Here is a 20,427-nt window from a genome sequence, read left to right on the forward strand (position 1 = left end):
GGGAGTGGGCAAATATGCTGCTTTATGCAAATGTATGTATATATTTATTATTGGAAATCAATTAACAACACAAAACAATGACAGATATTGTCCAGAAACCCTCACAGGTACTGCATTTAACATTAAACAATATGCTCCAATCATAACATGTCAAACTGCAGCCCAACAGACAACAACAGCTGTCAGTGTGTCAGTGTGCTGACTTGACTATGACTTGCCCCAAACTGCATGTGATTATCATAAAGTGGGCATGTCTGTAAAGTGGAGACTCGTGGGTACCCATAGAACCCATTTTCATTCACATATCTGGAGGTCAAAGGTCAAGGGACCCTTTTGAAAATGGCCATGCCAGTTTTTCCTCGCCACAAATTTAGCGCAAGTTTAACATGGTTGGTACCGATGGATTCATTAGGTTCTTTTCAGTTTCATATGATACCAGTATCTTCACTCTAGCTTTAAAACTGAGCCCGCTACAACCTAAAAATGGCAAGTTGCGTTAAAGAAATAAGTGCCGTTAAAACGAATTTGCGTTAACGCGTTAACTTTGATGGCTCTAATTATAACAAAAGATAACTTCCTCCAAGATGGCAACTGCCTACAAAACTTCACCAACAACAGATTTAGCATCAAGACTTTAAGATACAGATTAAAACAGGGTGACCTATTAAAAGGTAACATATGAACACTGAGAAATAGGAAATAAAGATTTGTGTTTTGTTGTAGATTCAGTTTAAATCCACTACGCTGCATTGCGTCATGTTCCCATGGTAATGAAGTATCCAAAACTGGATTTGCAAAAGGATTATCCTTTATACAGCACATACTGTATAACTCACACAGGGCACATATGCAAATACAGAAAACACCAGTGTAGTTTAAAGGGGAAGATGTTGGGTAAGGAGTATAGTTAAACCTTCATGATTAATAAACCTTATGATCCTTATGTTTCTGCTGGTAGTGAGATGCAAAGTGTTCACATCAGGGAAGGAATGCAGCAGGTGTTTTTAAGGAGTCTTAATAAAAGCTGTACTTTGGTGATCTCTCAAGTAAAACCTCTCGTACCACTAAGTTTATATGTCCATATTAGTGCTGTCAAAGTTAAAGCGATAATAACACATTAGCGCAACTTGTCATTTTTACCTCGTAGTAAGCTCAGTTTTAAAGCTAGAGAGATGCTACTGGCATCAAAGAAAACCTAAAGAATCTATTGGTACCAAACCTGTTAAACTTACGCTACATTTTGGAGAGGAAAAACAAGCATGGTGATTTTCAAAGTGGTCCCTTGACCTCTGACCTCCAGATCAGTGAATGTAAATGGGTTCTATGGGTACCCACGAGTCTCCCCTTTACAGACATGCCCACTTTATGATAATCACATGCAGTTTGGGGCAAGTCATAGTCAAGTCAGCACACTGACACACTGACAGCTGTTGTTGCCTGTTGGGCTGCAGTTTGCCATGTTATGATTGGAGCATATTGTTTTATGCTAAATGCAGTACCTGTGAGGGTTTCTGGACAATATCTGTCATTGTTTTGTGTTGTTAATTGATTTACAATAATACATATATACATACATTTGCACAAAACAAGCATATTTTCCACTCCCATGTTGATAAGAGTATTAAATACTTGACAAATCTCCCTTTAAGGTACATTTTGAACAGATACAAAATGTGCGATTAATTTGCGATTAACGGCGATTAAATACTTTAATTGATTGACAGTCCTAGTGCATATATTTACCAGTACGTGTATCCATTATAGTCTAGTGTGCATCTATTTCCAGCATTTTTCTATACGTTGTTTCTCTTTAGTAACACCATATAATCCATTCATTTTCTACACCTGCTTACAATAAGCAGGGCATGCTGCAAGGTATCCCAGCATGCTTTGGGTGAGCGAGGCAAGGTATTCTCTGGACAGGTCACATTCACAACATTCACAAATACTACTGGCCACTTAGATTTTCCAGTTCACCTAACCTGCCACGTTTTTAGAAGGAAACCCACGCAAACTTCACACAGACACGATCAAACCAGCTATACTGTAGATCTGATTGATCCCCAGCCGACACCTTCTTGGTCTGAGGCGGCGGTGCTAATCACTAAGACACCGAGCTGACCCATATTACTGTTACTCGAAAATAATTCAGACTAACGCAACACCAACAGAAGCACCAAAAGTGATCCAATCGCTCACTCGATCTAACCTCCAGTAATCTGTGATTCTAAATTTGAAACACAGTAATAAGAGCTTGACTGTCTCCATTACTTCCTGCTGCCTGACCGACCGCACAAGAGCAACAAAGAAGGGCCCCACGCCACCGACCAACTGATAAGATACTTGGCTGACATTTAGTAAAACCTATCAATTACCTTACTTGCAATGCAATCTACTTGATGGGTTATCAATTCTTAGCTTTCACTTTTCGCCATTGTGTCTTTTGCTTTGTGTTACTGCACTCCGATCCCGATTTTATCTGATGTTAATGATGTTCACTCCACTGCCTTCTTTGTTGATGAGAAGACTCAGGTATTAATAGCCTACACATCACAGAGGATGCAAATACAGTTTTCTATTTCCTGTGTTACTTATTGGTCCATCTCTTGACACAAATAATAAACACAAGTTTTAAAGGAAGGTGGAAGCCGTAAACTTGATCTGTTTATTTTGGATGAGTTGAAAAACCTATGATCTGTGTGTCCTTTGGACAATTTGAAAAGTCGTCACAGCAGGAGTTTGGCTTTAATATCTGGGATTTTTCAGATTGTTTTTTTGTTTTTCTGGCTCAGCTGATTGTACTGTAAGTTCGTCAGTCAATGCTGCTTAGACACGCAGGGTTAGAAGCTCAAGTTTTCTCACGAAGAGTGTTGTTTGTGTGGAAAATTTTTCACAAACAAGATAAGTGTTTATACGCGAACTCAGCAAGGATTTACTTCCTCGCTCACAAATACGCATGCAGCATAAAGAGCTTTGAGGATTGAACAAAATGAACCAGCGGGATCATTCAAACCTACTTTATATATAAACAATAAATCAACTTTTATGAACATTTCATACGATCCATTCATCTCATGCAGCACACTGAGTTCTATGATTGATTCCATCTCTCCTGATTTCAACAGTTGACACTAAAATACAGCAGAAACAAGTAGTACATAGTTTCTATTCATTCCTCAAATGAACTGTGATGGAGCGGCAGGTTGCTATAGTTCACTAAGGTGTGGTCTCTGGATGCCAACCAGTGCACGTTTCAAGGTAGTAAAGTTTGCATGTTAATTAATAAAGAAGTCTTTAATAGATCTGAAATAATTTTGATTATTACCTTTTTAATGGATTTAAAATGAACTTATTTCTTATTTCAGGACTCTACATTTCAGCTCTATTCCTCTTTTGTTTGATTGACAGGACAAGGACAGTTCTGGCGCCACCGTTCTCCACCTCGCGTCCCGCTTCAGTCACCACGAGATCACCGACTGGCTGCTGAAGAGTGGCGAGGTGGACCCCGGGGCCTCCACCGACACGGGCGCCGTACCTGTTCACTATGCCGCTGCCAAGGGAGACCTGCCCTCTCTCCGACTGCTACTGGGGCACAGCCCAAAGTAAGAGCAACTCATTTCACTGGGTTCAGAGTCTGATCCCTCAGTGGGATTTAGAAGTTGTTGATTTCTCCTCACTGCTGATTTAATTTGGTAACTTGTAGAATTTAAGGATCTGTGCAAATGTCTTCATTTACGATCCCTTAAAGCGGCGGGGTGTCATCGACATACAATCCTCAACACAAATTACACAAGATGTTATCTAGATATATCTTTTTCAAACTGTAATATTTAGTAATACATAAGAACAGGGGTATTGTCACTTCCTAATGGTGAGCATTCATATGACGGATCACCTTTCTATTATTCCCATCCTCTGTGGTTAGTCATCGTCCCACCTATTCAAAGACAGTTTTAATGTATGTTACTGAAATGTGAATTTCAAAATTGAAATGAAAATCTGAGGTTGTTTCTTAGCTGGTAAACCAGCAGTTAGGAGGACAGTCATGTCAACCGTTTAACAGATGGAATAAACATCCCAAATCAATATAAAAGTACATTATCAGAGTTATTTATATTACACATACAGTAAGATATAAAGATAAACTCTCGTACCTAATCCAACTCTCTAGCCGACATCCTGTTGGGTTTAGAGCAGGAGCACAATAGACTTTTTTTTAAATCTACATATGATACATACGCCGCCTTACAAATGTTGTACATCTAGGTCAGGGGTCAGGGGTCAGCAACCTTTACTATCAAAAGAGCCATTTTAGGCAACTGTCTGGAGCCGCAAAACATTTGAGCATTGTGATGAAGGTAACACAGTTTATAGTCTAAGTATATAGTATATAAGTCTAATGCAGCGAGGGCCAAAGTGCAAATGTACTACAAAGTATTAGGGTCACATTGAGGGAAAAAACATCTGAGATTTACAGAATAAAGTCAGAATATTATGAAAAAAAAGTAATAACTTAATATTATGACTTTATTCTCATAATATTAGAACTTTTTTTTCATGTAAAGTTACAACTTTATTCTTGTAATATTACGACTTTATTCTCGAAATCTCAGATTTATTTTTTACTCAATGTGGCCCTAATACTCCGTTGTACCGTCGTACCATAGACCTACAACAATGATAAATAAAAATGAAAATGTAAACAAAAAACAGTTCTTCATTTCCATTTTTAAAAATCCACCGGGAGCCACTGGAGAGGAGCTAAAGAGCCGCATGTGGTGAAACATACTGCGAGGGCTGCTTCGTCGAAATATTGTAGGGGGCGTTATAGACTCTATTCAGTTTCCTCCTCCTGTTTGTAACTGAAACAGGTTGCAGTAGATCCACGGTTCAGATTCAGATTTCAGTCTGCTGACACTTGATAAATGATCGACCAGATTTCAAAGGTCAACAAGGTCAACTCTTATTTCTCTTCAGACGCTTACCAAACAAGTGAGGACTGATACAGAAGCCGCTGGAGTTTTGCTTCGGGCTCATATATACTCATATATAGTATTTATAGCACCACCTAGCACTGATGGGAAGCAACCTGAACTTTGCTTTCTTTGATGGAGCAGTCGAAAGATTTTGTGTTCAAATATCCATTTAGAATAAAAACCTCTTAGAATAAATACTGCACACTACCATAAAACCCACCTTTATGGATTTTTGTTACCAACCTGCACCGTCGATTGCAAAATTAGGTCCGATGTAAGGCTGCTAATTATTTTCTCCATTAATCCTAATCCCATAGCACAAGGTCGTCAATAAATGTCTTGTTTCCAGTCCAAAACCCCCAAAATATTAAAATTACTATAATGTAAAGACCAAGAAAAGCAGCAAATTCACACATTTGAGAACATGAACATCCTCAAGTCTTAAATGATTAACCACTTATCAAAATAGGTGCAGAAAAATCTATTGATTGACTCATCGTTGCCGCTCTAATAAGAAGAGTTTGTGTGCGTTTTATTACTCCTTGATGAATATCCTCCCTAATCAGTTGAGTGTCAGACCCACCGGGGCCCTGTAGAGATAACACCCTCCTATATGGACCATTACAACTAGATGGACACGGGTGATGCAGAACAACAAGACAACAGACTCTTTCTAAGCAGCAACCAGCTCGTTTGCAGGTAATATCTGCTAAAAAAAAAAAAAAAACAGGAAGCAGGGTCCCCATGCTCCTGAGCTCAGTAGGTTTCTCTTCAGGAAACACCAGAGGGTTGGAATATATATAAACATCTGAAATTATTATAACTGTATCGAGCGTATTGAGAGAAAAGGAACAAAGAAAAAGCTTCTCAGTCAGATATACAGAGATATGATCAAATATGCAGCATTGGCGGTTGTGAACTGTAGTTCTGACGTACCGTATAGTGTTTTACCATCAGATCACTGTGATTACCTTTTGTCAAAAGTATTCACAGGGATTTGTGTCTGACGTTGCCAAGTAGGTGAGTGGGATAATTATCTGTTAATTAGAGCCACACTAACATTTACAGTCACTGGAGTAAACACTTCTGTAGCTGGTCTTCCTCTAAAGAAACAGATCCGTGTTGATCTTTCTAGTAATTGTCTGATTATGTCAGTTTGATATCAGGGCTGGGAAGTATGATGATATATATATCGTCAAAACAATATTAAAATGTTTATTGTTTTTATTTTTCTGTATTGTTTTCTATATACAAATTTCACTTAAAACTGTTCTGTTCATTTTGCACTCAAGTTCTTAAAATTAGAAAATACTTTTCATTTTGAAGTATTTAATTCACACAGGAGTAAACAAAAACAGGCTTTACCATGAGGTTATTTCATATAGACTATTTATTTACTGAATTACCAGAAAACATGCCGTATCGTGATATATATCGTTATCGAGATATGAAATTACCTGTATTGGGATAGAAGATTTTGGTCATATCGCCCAGCCCTATTTGATATCTTTATACGACCGCATTGCAGCACGTAACATATGCATTCAACTGACACATACAGGGAACAAACGGGTGAGTCCAGTGACGTGATTCCTACCTAAAGAGAGAGAGTGGTAAACAATTAATGCTTTTAAAAGTTAGTCGTTCCTATTATTTGTGATATTAAAGGGAGCTCAGTACACGGACAGGTCCCTCTGGGTAACATTAAGTAGGCGAGGCTGTTGGCCTTGTTTGGTTTGTTTTTCAGTTTATCATTATTGATAGCAACACCTGTCTGGTTATAAAACAATAAAAAAGGAAAATATGGAGATAATGGATGTTCTCTCTGCTTGTGTCGACTCCAGCCATCAACAATAACCCTTAACTGCTGCCATAAAATGACTTATGACTTTAAGCTAAGCAGCCTTGTGTTGTTGAATTGCTTCGACCATGATGACCTGAACAGGACGAGCAGCTCGTCCAGGCGGCACTAACCTCGTGCTCTGCACCTCCAATATTGTGCGGTTGCACCCCAGACAGGTGCGTAGCTGCTGAAAATTTAATGAGCCTCAGGGACATGGTAGCTCCCTGATGGCTGGGCCCCATTCACTCTTCTCCACCACCACTCACGCTGCTACTGTTTACCACCATCTCCACGGCGACGCATGGTAGCACCAACCGGCGATAAGATAATGAGGAAAACAAATCCGTTTGAATAGACGGGGCTGCTTTCTAGCCTCAGGCATTGTTCACAATTGAACTTTGCAGGAGAGAGATAGCATTCTCGTGTCAGGGTTTATCACTCGCTGCTAATTTATATCAGCGTTCAGAGTTTTAGGAGGTAATTTGATGGTTCGTTCCGCTTGAAAAATCACAAGGACAACATGACCCCCTCTGTTACATCATCACTTTAGTAACTGTGGCAGCCTGTTGATGGTACAACATGATGACAGTGCTGCTGCACACAGAGGTAATAGTAGTAATAGTACACACACTAACAGGTAGTAAAAACAGTAAACAAACTGAAGGCTTTTGCAGCATTACACTAAACCAATGGTTTTAAATTCTATTCCTATTTCAGCCTCATAGCTATACCATCTATTTATATACCTCGACTTTGACTAATATAGACTTTTGAAGGCTGGTGGGCTGGTTTGAGGATTAAGGCTTGATACTAATATATTCATATTTGACATCTACAGTATATCTTTATCCAATCTGACCTTTTTATAACATAGAATGCAAAGATCTACAAGAGTTTCCTCCTGATATTTATTCTTGGCACAGCATTTAGAGCAACTACAACCACTATAACCTCTGAAGTAAAACTACGACTACCACATCTATACATTGGTTGGGTAAAAACAATATATGAACAAACATCTCTGTCTCACAGGAAGGTGTATACAGCAAGACATTACGTGGACATTCTGCGTGTCATGAGGAAGCATTTTCGTGTGTCATTTGTACGCCATGCAACAAAACTACGGTATCGTCCGCAGTTAGGTTTAGGCAACAAAACCACTTAGTTAGGTTTAGGAAAATCATCGTGGTTGGGCTTAAAATAAGTACGTGAACTAAGTAGAATAAGTACAGAAACAACGTAAAGCATAAGAATGAAAATGCCACTAACGTAACTTACAAAACTAAACACCGGTCTCCTGGTTAAAAGTCCTGTGTTTGTTGGACCCATTCACCTTAAGTCTCTATTCTACGTCACTAGCTCTGAGCGTAGCATATTTACGTGGATGCGTTTACACTGCCGTCAGTACAGACTACATGTCGTACAAATGACACGGTAAAAGCAAGAAAGGCGTTTGTATCGCACGCTAAATGCCTTGCGCGTTATCGTGGCATTCATACATCTTTTTGTATGACAAAACGTGATGAAAGGCCAGTGCTGGTTTAACCGTACTTGCGGTACACATGGAGATGGTTGCAGGTGTTTTTGTTTATTGTATAGGTATTATTTTTGGATAAAAGTTTTGCAAGTGACACACAACAAATGAGTTATTTTTGGAATAGTGTGCACGGGTCAGAAGTTCCCTGTGAAGTATAGACAAGCACTCAGGTCTTATATATATATATATGTGTCTGCAGTATTCAGCTGTCTGCATTGTTGTACTCATTAAGCAATCACAGTCTTTTTGTGTTACAACTGGCACAGCACAGATGTGGCTTTGTTTCCTGATATTTTAGTGTTTGTTCGCTTTCTAAAGCTACGTCTGAATTGGTAGCTCGTTCGCCCGTCCATCCCAGAGAAACAAAACCAACATGGCTTATGTGCTGTGCCTCTGCTGATAGCCTCGGTACACAAAAGAGTGAATGAATGAGAGAGAGAGAGAGAGAGAGAGAGAGAGAGAGAGAGAGAGAGAGAGAAAGAGCGAAAGAAAGAGAGAGAGGCTGCAGGCAGGTTATGCAATCAATTAGTGTAGATTAAGATCTTTGGCCAAGCCATAATTCCAACATGGTGTTGAGAAGGGTAGACCTCTGCATTATTAGGATATTCTATAAAGTTATCTAAATTTTAGTTGTTTACAGAACAGTTGCTGAAACAGGAATATGTACTATGTATATGTACTGTACTATAAATATGTACTGTATAGCTCAATTGGATCATACAGTCCAGCATTAAATTAATTTATAGCATTAATTTGCTCACCTCAACTTCTTGCTCCAAACTGAGGCAGTTCATCCTGTATCCAAGTATCTGATGTAGCAGCAGGGCAAAGCTTAAATGCAAGAAAAGACAGAATGAATATTAATAAAGATGACAAAATAAAGTGATTAAGAGGGTAAAAAGAGTATTTCTAAGACTTTTTTCTAGGACTACTCTCTCTGCTTCTTTTGTGAAGGTCATTTGTGTTTGTAAGGTTAGAAGAAATGTTGTATGTAAGTCTCTAAAGTCAGCCTGATGCTTATTGTGTATCCATGTAGCAGCTCACAAAGAGGTTCAATGAACTCTTTCCAGCTATGAGTTGTTAGTTCTTAGGTCAGGTGGTGTTCAGCATTAAGTTTAGACGTGGAGAGTAAGGGGTAAATAGGCGAGTAGTGTTTATGCTGAACTTTTTTTCTTCAGCACTAATCTTCTTAACTTCTTGGTGCAAGTTGGATAAAAAACCCTTTCTGTTCTCTTTTACAACAAGAGGTTTAAACCATTTTCAGATGCTTTTGGGCAGAGGGCCAACAGTTGTGAAACAGTTGTAAAACCTTAGATGTGCAAGGATTGCATGCACTGGCAAACTGGCAATCTGCCGTACATGGGTATTGAGCTGAACACAAGACTATTTGATCTAGTTTTGATTATGTGTAGCATCAGTGGGAAATATACCCTAAACCCCTGAAGAGTTCTACTCGTGTAGGACCACATCAAATGTCCCTGTGTGTCCCTACATGTCTGTTGTCTTAATTTTGTTGTCTTTTTGGGCTCTGCTATGTGTATGAATGACACGATAATGAACAAGGCATTTAGCGTGCAATGCGAACGGCTTTCTTGCTTTTGGCGTGTCATTTGTACGACATGTAGTCTGTACTGACTGCAATGCAAATGCATCCATGTAAATATGCTACGATGAGACACGCTGACACGCTATCCTCTGGTGGACAGGTGGGTCTATTATACACTTTAATATCAGGTTGTATTAACAGTTGTAGCCTCTAAAAGAAGATAAGAGCTGCGTATTATGTAATCTGTAAATTTCCTCGATGGAATATGTCAAATCTTTCAAAATTTCATACACAATAAACTTCGATCACATAGCTAAATAAAGTAGATAATTTCTCCCACAACATGCCTCATTATTGAGACTGAAAAGACACTGAGACGCTAACAGCTATAAGGGAAGAGGACTATTAGTGTGACATCAATTACGCTGCTAGTAATGAAGATAACCTTGGTCTTTGTTACCGAGTACATGCGGGGGAAGGGAGGGGAAGGGGGGGGGGGGACAGTGTACTGACAATTACCGGAGTAAATTACTCATCGGAGCTGAACTGGAAATATATCAAATGTCTGCTACGTTAAAGTGTGTTTTTTCTCCTTCCCTTGTGCCACTTGCTAGCTCTGTCGTCACACAAGGCTAACCTCTTTCTTAGCTCTCTGAAATCTACACCTGTTCTCCAAAAGCACTTCTGTAGTGGCGTGTTCAAGCCTCTTCACGTTGGAGAGTTGTGACAAAGGCAGCGGCGCGTGCTTTGTTAGAAACGTAACCTCGAATACACTCAACTTTATCACTCTCTCAAAGTTTGTGGTTATGACAAATGTAAGCTTCTCTCCCGTACAGACCCCAGTGAGCAGGTGAACTTCAGCCCACTTTGGTTACACTTATCAATAATTTACCTGTCTGCCCACTTCCTGATGACAGAACCCTAGATGAATTCCCATTCTTATTACTTGGAACTTTTCCCTCCATCACCAAGACTTCCATTGTTTATCCTAACATTTTTCCTGAAAGACAAGCCTGTGCCTCAAACATAGCCGCACATCTGTCTAAATTCATTTGGTATACCTACAATTTCCACAGAAGATGCTTCTCTTTTCTGGCTCAAAATAGGACCTGACTGATCCTAATAACAACCTTGCGTGTTAACATTTGGACCACAGCACGTTGTCATCCATGTTATTGTGATGCAAGGTGTCTTTACTCGTCAGAGTTTTGGCCTTGAGCCACATCCTTTCGAGGGAAAGTTTGGCAGGGTCATGTTTTGTGTTTACAGGATCCATCTGTCCACTTAAGTCCTGCCTCTCATTTCCTTCACCTCCTCTTCACCTACTCAGTCGGTCTCGGCCACTAGCAACCCTTTGCTCTCCGCTCACCGGGAGGTAGGGCGCAGAGCACAGTGCAGACACTTGCAGAGGCAAAGTGCAGGAATACGTCATTAAAAAGTGGCTACGTCACAAACAGCTGTTATCTCACTAGTTGCACTTTGAAAGGACAACGGCAAATTAAGTCAAATTTGAAATCATTTTGACTGCGAGCGCAGCAATTTCGAGAGATGCGCCACGCCAAGGGTGGCGATTTCCCCATAGAAAAACAAGGGCAAAGCCAGTGCAGAGTGGTCACGTGGGGGGAGTGGCTTTAAAGGTGCAGTGTGTAACATCTGGCGGCATCTAGTGGTGAGGTTACAGATTGCAACCTCTCCCGTATGCCAAGCGTGTAGAAGAACTACGCCAGCCGACGTGAAAACACGACTGACTATCTAGAGCTGTTGTAAGTAGAGCGTAAGTCATCTGGAGAATAGCAGAGCCAGTGTGTAGAGTGGTGAAGTGAGTGATGAAGCAAGAGAGAGAGAGTGGCGGCGAGTGTGTGTGATGTTGTGAGCGAACACGTGAGCTAGTGGCGCAGAAGACAGCGTTAGTTTAGCTTTGAGAGTATCAAGTGAATGTGCAGTGGAAGTTGTAGTTTGTGCAGAAATAAACGCTGCAGCTCCTCCAGACCAACGGAGGTTTCCTGTGTTTTGTTTCCCGGCAGCTAAGTGGAGTAAGTAAGGGATAATGGACAGCGAGCCGGTCATTGTTGTGAAATAAACTCGGACAGGGCAACGCAGTACCCATCCCGCTTATTACACGGCTACTTACTTAAGAAATTATCAATTTAACACAAAAATAGTCCTCCAGAGTCCGAGATCAGAACTGTGTCCACAGCGATGGTCTGTTAGTCACAGCAGCGTCTGCTATAAAGAAATAACAGACTGTAGAATGACGTAATTGACCAATCAGAATCGAGTATTCAACAAAGCCGTGTAATGACGGGGGTTAACTCCGGAGCGAATAACGTTATCGACTCCAACAGAAACATGGCAGTCAGCTCTGTGAAGACGAACCCGCTCCATATGGAGATGTAAACGGCTCATTCTAAGGTATCAAAAACACAACGATTCTTATTTTCATCTGATTATACACTAAAGAAATATTAATATTATAATATTATACTCCATTTGTTTGTTACACACTGTCCCTTAAGCACAAGGCAAGTGGGGCAAAGCCAGTGGAGTGATAATCCTCTTAGGAGACTCATCGCTCATTTGTCAGTGTCCAAATAAAGCACAACCTTATGGGATTTAGTGGGGAAGCACCCATTCACTCCCTGACCTCCCACTGTGACTGAGAAGATCTGGGACGCGGGCATTGGATGGGCTGTTGCGTGGGAGGCGGGGCTAAGGGTCTTTGGAAATACGGGAGCGGGATTTGGCTCAGCGTCACGTCACTGTCACTGAGCTGTCTGCTCTCAAAATAGCCGTGTGTTGACATGTTTTCCTGTCAGCTACCTGTTACCAGACTACAATTACACATCCAACCACTCAGGATAAACGTGTTTCTGTCATTATACAACAGAAACAGTATAAACAAGGATTCGATTGTGTCTGAAGAGCACACAATTTGTGTATGGGATAATTATGAGTGGATGTAAATGAGTTGATCCGAGTTGTAAGAGGAAGTAGACAAACCGCACTGCAGTGGCACCTCACCAGAAAACCTGCATCCAGCACTGTAATGTATGTAAAGGCAAGAAATATTCTCAGCAGATCATGTAGAACTGGTTGAAAATATTAAAATCTAATTAAAATAAAGGTTGTAGTATTTTAACTTGAACTTTTCAATGAAATTTAGGTCCATTTTTAAAAGAAAGCAGACTTATTTTCTGGGCTGTGCTGCTATCAGCTGCTCCAACAACAAACTGAGACTTTAGGGGAAAAAAACGAAAAGTAAAAGCTACAAGAATGCTCCATGAAATACATTTTACTTTCCTAAATCTCCTTTATTATTAAATCCTCATGTTTCGATTGCATTCTGAGCGATCCGGTTACGGGCCGACGGTGGGCCACCGCAAATCTCATCTCTTGCTAACTTGGTACTACGTTTCCCGGAACCTCAAACTTCCACTTTTACACTATTATGTGTTTTTTCTAGAGCCGTAAATACATTTTTTTTTTATTAAAATAGTTAATCGCAATTAATCACACATCTTTTATCTGTTCAAAATGTACCTTAAAGGGAGATTTGTCGAGTATTTAATACTCTTATCAACATGGGAAAGGACAAATGTGCTGCTTTATGAAAATGAATATATGTATTTTTAATGGAAATCAATTAACAACACAAAACAATGACAGATATTGTCCAGAAACCCTCACAGGTACTGCATTTAGCATAAAACAACATGCTCAAATCATAACATGGCAAACTGCAGCCCAACAGACAACAACAGCTGTCAGTGTGTCAGTGTGCTGACTTGACTATGACTTGCCCCCAAGTGTGAACATTCATCCACTGATGGCAGAGTCTGAAGTCTGGTGAAACACAAAATCTTTTGAGTTTTGGATTGAATTAAGGATTTAAGGAATTAAACGGACAATTTTAACAGCATACACAAACTGTACTTATAGATTACGTTACATAAATTAGTGAATGTGACCGTTTCTGAGCACAACAACAGACAACATGGGGTTTTGTTTTTTCACAGGCTCTGTGGTTTTGCATTTAATTCAAATGTTGCACTGTCATTTGAAACCCAAACTCTCGTTAGTTGATTTGAGCTGAATAGAAGATTGCTGCAAATAATCCATCCATCCATCCATTCTACTTATATATACTGCATGTACAAATTACATTAATTACAGGTTTTCAGCTCTTCATTTGCTTCTGTGTTAAAAGCCTCTGTGCCTCAAAAAAGTATTTTGGACATGAATTTCGTAAAACCTTCATCCAGTCAGTAACGTTTGTACCACGACACAATAAAGCTGAATCACACAACTGAAATTCCAGTGAGTTGCATTTTAAATCCACAATTGTAAGTATCTATTTGTTTTTTTGGATGCAAACATGCATTTAGGTTTCAGTGATGAAGGAAGAACGTAGCCGTGACATACATGTGTCTCTTTATTTACTTACTTTACTGTTTATTTTCCCTACACAGCGTTGTCAACTCCCAAACTAAGAATGGTGCCACGCCGCTCTACCTGGCCTGCCAGGAGGGTCATCTGGAGGTCGTCCAATACCTGGTCAAGGATTGCGGGGCGGATCCGAGCATCAGAGCCAATGACGGGATGACTCCTCTGCATGCTGCTGCCCAAATGGGCCACAACACTGTCATCGTCTGGCTGGTATGTTGGGATGTCAGGACACTATAGATTGTAAATCTTGTACCCACGTCCCCGTACTTAATGCGGTTATATTTTCATTCTATTTAAAAAAAGATGTCAATAACGAACTCACAGATCAGGCAAAATGAATGTCGGATGATTAATTTGTTTAAATATTTTTTATCTATACTCTGAGCTCTCCAAGTCTACTACGCATTTCCAGACCGTTCTCATGTACAGGGCATCAAATACCAACGCTTTGTCACAGCTGTCTGCGTTCGATAGCAACGCACAAGGCACCCTTTAGCGTCGGTATGCCATTAACTACAATGTAAACCCATCCACATCAACAGAAGATGCACAGGGAAAGTGAGCCGGGAGTGTGGTGACGTAGTTTAAAGAATGAAAGAGACACATGGGGCGGGCGGGAGGGGTGGTGGATAGGTCCAATAACACAGGGCTTTCATCCAGGAGACCGCCGTTTGTGTCCCGTGCGTTACGTTTCACTTTCATGTTACAATCAGCTGATCGTTCGTGTGTTGTGTTCACAGCGTCCAGTCACATTTTCACTGAACAAACATAGTCATTTTAAAGTCAACCGTTTTGTCTCTTCCTAAACCTAACTAAGTGGTTTTGTTGCCTAATCCTAAGCAAGTGTTTTTGTTTAATTCACAACATTAAGCACATGTCTATATGCGACTGAAAAGTGACGGCGAAGGGTTTGACAAAGCGCCAGTATGTGACGAGTTGGCGATGAGAGCGTGTTAGCATTTCATATCTAAAATTACTATTTGTTCACACCAGAAGAACTTTGTTGCATCTTGACCTGGTTTTTACTATGGGAATGTAAAGGCAAAGTTTTCAGCTTTCATTAATTCAACAATAATGTTTTAGAAGATGACTTTAACTTGTTATCCTCCCTCCTGTAGATGAGTTTCACAGAGATCAGCCTGACAGGCCGGGACAGTGACGGGGCCACGGCCATGCACTTTGCAGCCAGTCGTGGCCACTCAAAGGTGCTCAGCTGGCTGCTGCTGCACGGCGGAGAGATCGTCACCGACAACTGGGGAGGAACCCCGCTTCACGACGCTGCAGAGAACGGCGAACTGGAGGTGTGTGTTTGTGATGTTGGTGTTTTTTTATTGTGCTCAGTAGGGCTGCAACTAACGATTATTTTCATTGTCGATTAATCTGTAGATTATTTTCTTGATTAATCAATTAGTCGTCTGGTCTGTAAAATGTCGATCAGTGTTTCCCAAAGTCAAATGTCTTGTTTTGTCCACAATTCAAAAATAATCAGTTTACGGTCATAGAGGGGTAAAGAAACCAGAAAATATTCACATTTCAGAAGCTTTTTTTACAAACCGTTTAATCGATTATCAAAATAGTTGGTGATTAATTTAAACGTTGTCAACTAATCGATTAATCGTTGCAGCTCTAGTGCTGTGTACAATTTTAATAAGACGGGTGGAGCGACTTTATGCAGAATCCGTTTTAATAGTTATGGCAACAGGAGCGATAGCAGAGATGATGTAGTCTAAATAAATACACTTTTATGTAAACAATATTCATATAAATGATATGAGAGCATTATGATAACTGGTGCTCACATATCTACACTGAGTTCCACACGTAACCATCCGCTTTGAATGAAGGGCCTCTAGCTTATGGTTTTACCACCACTCCGACCTTCTACTTTGACTGGAACGTTTTGTTGTATCCTGTTCTGGTCGGTCAGCTGCTTCAGCACGAAGCTTTAGACAACTGGATGTTTTGTCTGATATTAACACGACATAAGAAGGGTTAGAAAGAGAACTCAAAGGAAACTGACACCCACCCTGACTTACAGGGTGCTGGTTCAAGTGTTGGACCGGAGAGGAGAGAACATCTTTAAGAAGCTACTGAAACACAAGTGAATATGGCAACACAAAGCATTCTCAGTCCGAGAACAAGCAGCTTAGTCCGGCTTCCATCTGGCTCTGGACAGGACGGTTTATAAACAGATGCTCTAAACTGTTAAAGTTTACCAGGATATTTAAGGATATTTAATTTCCTATGTGTCTGAATTAGAAGGTCAGTGAAGGTCATATTTTGTATCCTCCTATTGAGGGTCTTATAACCTCTTAGATTTTGAATCATAGTATATTTAGTGTAAATATAATATAACAAATTAAAGCATGTTTTATAAAGTACAGTATTTATTTCTTTGTTACTGTACTAATTGTTTTTTCCTGCTGTATTGTGTAAATTAGCCAAAAACTAGAATTTCTGTCAGCACTCTGGTCCACAGTCCTGTAATCATCAGTAAATACTTTTTACACCGTTTCCGTAGAACTAATCATCTGCAGGTTTGTGTCACTTTAACCGACACTAATTTTCTCCATCTTATTCGTACTTGTCTCTCTCATGTCACTCTGCAGTGCTGTCAGATCCTGGTGGTCAACGGGGTGGACCTGGGCATCAGGGACCAGGACGGCTTCACATCAGCAGACCTGGCTGAATACAACGGCCACTCCCAGTGTGCCAAGTATCTGCACACCGTGGAGAACATGGTAAGAGACACACAGCTGTCTGTCTGTGCATCCTGACTGACTCTAACCTCCCTGTGGACAGGGGCCAGACCTAGAGGGAATCTATCGGTGAGGATCAAAGTATTTTAATTTACACAAACTTTGAGGTTTAGTAGGTGTAGTTTACTGCACTCCACTGATTGGATTTTCCTATAACTTAATTGAATTAAGTGCTACTTGCACTTTAAAACCAACTGCAACCCATGAGGTCAGGGGTTCCCAACCTGGGGGCTTGGAACCCAAATGATTGTCCAGGACAAATATGAGGTGGTTACAAGTAAGCATGGGATGTGACGATCATCCTGGCCAAAATAATGCTGATTCATGATTTTATCCCGTGAAAAAATTAATCATCAAAATTAATTTTAAAGCTGTTAAAATGTCTCTAAAACATATACTGGAATCACTTTACCTTACATTTAGTTAGTTTACTGCATCACAGAGAGGACACATGTTGTTTTGTGAACATCCTTTTTAGTGAATAATAATATCTTAAATAAGGTAATCATAAATCATAAGCCCCACTGCATAAATAAAGCATAAATCAATTTAAAAGAATACTAACATTGCACGAGTCTGTTCTTTCTTATATGATAATTCCTGTATTTTTTAAATCAGGCTCAATTTTTCCCTTCTGTATGATAGCGAGTTAGACAGCTTTTTCAAGTCGCTCGTGATAATATTCACGATTATCCCAATAATGGAAATTCACCAAGATCAACTTATTTTTTATCCCAATCCGCAATAAAATCCTATATCCCGTCCTGTCACATGATGATTAAAGAGATAAGAAAGAAAACAATACATAATATATTTGTTTTTTTCCACCGTTTTTGTGAAATCTGGATGTTTTCATCTTTGTTAAGTCTGTAAAAATATCCAGATGAAACTATCCAAGAAGGAAAAATCACTCTTTGTGTGAACTGTTCATAATTATCTCATCTGTGTGCAGATAGTTTGTAATTTACGTCCACACTGGGGTATGACCTGTGACAACGGGGTTATGAGTGCCTCATTTTAAGGGCACACGAGCAAAGACGGTTTGGAACGACGACTTTATAGGTTCTTCAGTGTTTGTTGAATTATTACTCAATCTCTCAGACACTGCTGGTTATAGCTTCTCATCCAACTTGGAGACATATGTCTTAACGATGTGTTTTTTTGCCTTTTCAACCACTAATTGGTCCGATGGGAACTCAAACTCAAAACAAGAAAACATACAGTTTGTTCTAGACGGAGAACATGAAGTACGGCATGTGAACTGCCCACTCTGCATGGAATTATAATGAGTTATCTGCGATAGTGACTACATGTCCCAGGACTGTAGTCCAGATTCTGTGTAATATAAGTCATGCAATTGATTTTAGATATTCTAATAATAATAATAAATATTTCAAATTCTTACTTAGCTGGCCAAAAATGCAACCTTGGAAAGCACAAGACTGTGCACATTGCAGCAGATATAAAAAAAACTTGTCGCTGAGCCAACATGCCTCTTGACTGACATCAGTGTTTCTCTGCTAATTACCAGAGCTGTTAACACTTGATGTACAGTGAGCTCCACAGCTTCCACCCACTGATATCCCCAGTGGCCAGAGGAATAATAACGCCTCCACACTGAACTCTCTCTGGTATGTGGGAAACATATTTCCCCCCCCCCGTCCATCTCTTGTATTCTTCCCATTAGGGACATTAAGCCAACTGAGTCCTGCGCTGTGGGAAAAGCAGAGGGCCCCAGAGGCCTTTTGATCAGCTGTGAGACGTTTCATTAGTGAGCAGTAATTAAACTCAACACTGTTCTCCTCATGTATGTAACCAGGGGACTGAGAGCTAGTGGGATTTAACAACTGATGATAGATAATTCATGTATCTGTCTTGTGTAATGACACTGTATCTTTTTACATCTAAATTAAATCAACCAGACATGTTTTAATAATGAGTCATTACTTAAAGGTGCAGTGTGTAGGATTTGGCGGCTTCTAGTGGTGTGGTTGCAGATAGCAACCAACTTAGTTCCCTTCTGCTCACTCCTCCCTTTCCAAGACTGAGGTAACGTGAGCCACCGAGTGTAAAACTGTGGTAACGCCGTTCGCCTCGCTCAGAGGCCATCCATACCATAATAACACTACTTTAGGAGCAACAAAAGTCAGACGGCGGCTGGCGGTACCACAGTTTGTCTCTCTGCGGCTCACGTTACCGCAGTTTCACAAATGTGTTGGAGAACTACGGTGGCCTTCAGGTAACGTAAAAACGTGAAAGGATCTCTCTGGAGCCAGTGATTGGTTTGTCCGTTCTGAGCTACTGTAGAAACATGGTGAACTCCATGAAGAAGACCCGCTCCCTCTGTAGATATGAACGGCTCATTCTAAGCTAAAACACAATTAACCTTATTTTCAGGTGATTATACACTAATGAGAACATAGTTATGGATTAGGGCTGTCAAAATTAACGTGTTCACACTAAATTTTGGCGAGGAAAAAGTCATAGTCTGACAGCTGTTGTTGCCTGTTGGGCTGCAGTTTGCCATGTTATGATTTGAGCATATTGTTTTATGCTAAATGCAGTACCTGTGAGGGTTTCTGGACAATATTTGTCATTGTTTTGTGTTGTAAATTGATTTCCAATAAAAAATACATACATACATTTGCATAAAGAAAGCATATTTGTCCACTCCCATGTTGATAAGAATATTAAATACTTGACAAATCTCCCTTTAAAGGTACATTTTGAACAGAATGTGCAATTAATTTGTGATTAATCATGGACAATCATGCAATTAATCACGATTAGATATTTTATTCGATTGACAGCCCCATTATGAATATTATAATCCATTTCTCCTAAATGTTACACACTGTTCCTTTAATTAATTTACTCTACTGAATTAATTAATAGATTAATGGTTTTGTTGTCTTTGTGGAAATCATATCCTCATCATGAGCAGTTATAATGACGCTTGTATTCATGAACTGCATCCTCTGACAGAGTGTGGAGCACCGCGTTTTGTCTCGGGACCCCTCGATGGACCTGGAGTACAAGCAGCCGGACTCGGGCCTCTCGTCCCCAAACACCACCATGCCCCCCGTCAGCCAGGCGGCACACTTTGATATCAGTTCACCATCCAGCTCCCTGTCCAACTACGACTCAGCCAACTCCAGCCAGTCCAGCACCGGGGAGAAAAGAAGCAGCTTAACAACGTCACGAGGACCGCCCGCTCAGCTGAACACGGTCGCACACACAGGTCGGCAACGCGTGTAGTAAAAGCATGAAACTTCTTACTCTTAAGACTTGTTTTCTAAGGTTACTGTAGGTGAAACTAG

At 40.2% G+C, this 20,427-nt stretch overlaps 1 protein-coding gene and 1 long non-coding RNA gene across 11 annotated transcripts in view; one reads left to right on the top strand and one right to left on the bottom strand.

Annotated features, from left to right (window-relative positions):
• Positions 1–20,427, top strand: part of espn (espin) — a 59,373-nt gene that overhangs the window by 1,725 nt on the left and 37,221 nt on the right. For all 9 annotated transcript variants that reach the window (XR_012594814.1, XR_012594815.1, XM_074642621.1 and 6 more), the window contains exons 2-6: positions 3,409–3,602; positions 14,372–14,558; positions 15,467–15,649; positions 16,958–17,089; positions 20,093–20,348. Coding sequence is in view for 7 of the 9 variants with exons in the window: in XM_074642621.1 (XP_074498722.1) it covers positions 3,409–3,602; positions 14,372–14,558; positions 15,467–15,649; positions 16,958–17,089; positions 20,093–20,348 (952 nt within the window). In the remaining 2 variants the exon portion in view is untranslated. The remainder of the gene's footprint in view (positions 1–3,408; positions 3,603–14,371; positions 14,559–15,466; positions 15,650–16,957; positions 17,090–20,092; positions 20,349–20,427) is intronic.
• Positions 1–20,427, bottom strand: part of LOC141772019 (uncharacterized) — a 56,597-nt gene that overhangs the window by 1,689 nt on the left and 34,481 nt on the right. For both annotated transcript variants that reach the window (XR_012594817.1, XR_012594816.1), the window contains exon 4: positions 9,118–9,187. This is a non-coding gene — a long non-coding RNA (uncharacterized LOC141772019). The remainder of the gene's footprint in view (positions 1–9,117; positions 9,188–20,427) is intronic.

Source organism: Sebastes fasciatus, chromosome 8, assembly GCF_043250625.1.
Source record: "Sebastes fasciatus isolate fSebFas1 chromosome 8, fSebFas1.pri, whole genome shotgun sequence".
Taxonomy (NCBI): Eukaryota; Metazoa; Chordata; class Actinopteri; order Perciformes; family Sebastidae; genus Sebastes; species Sebastes fasciatus.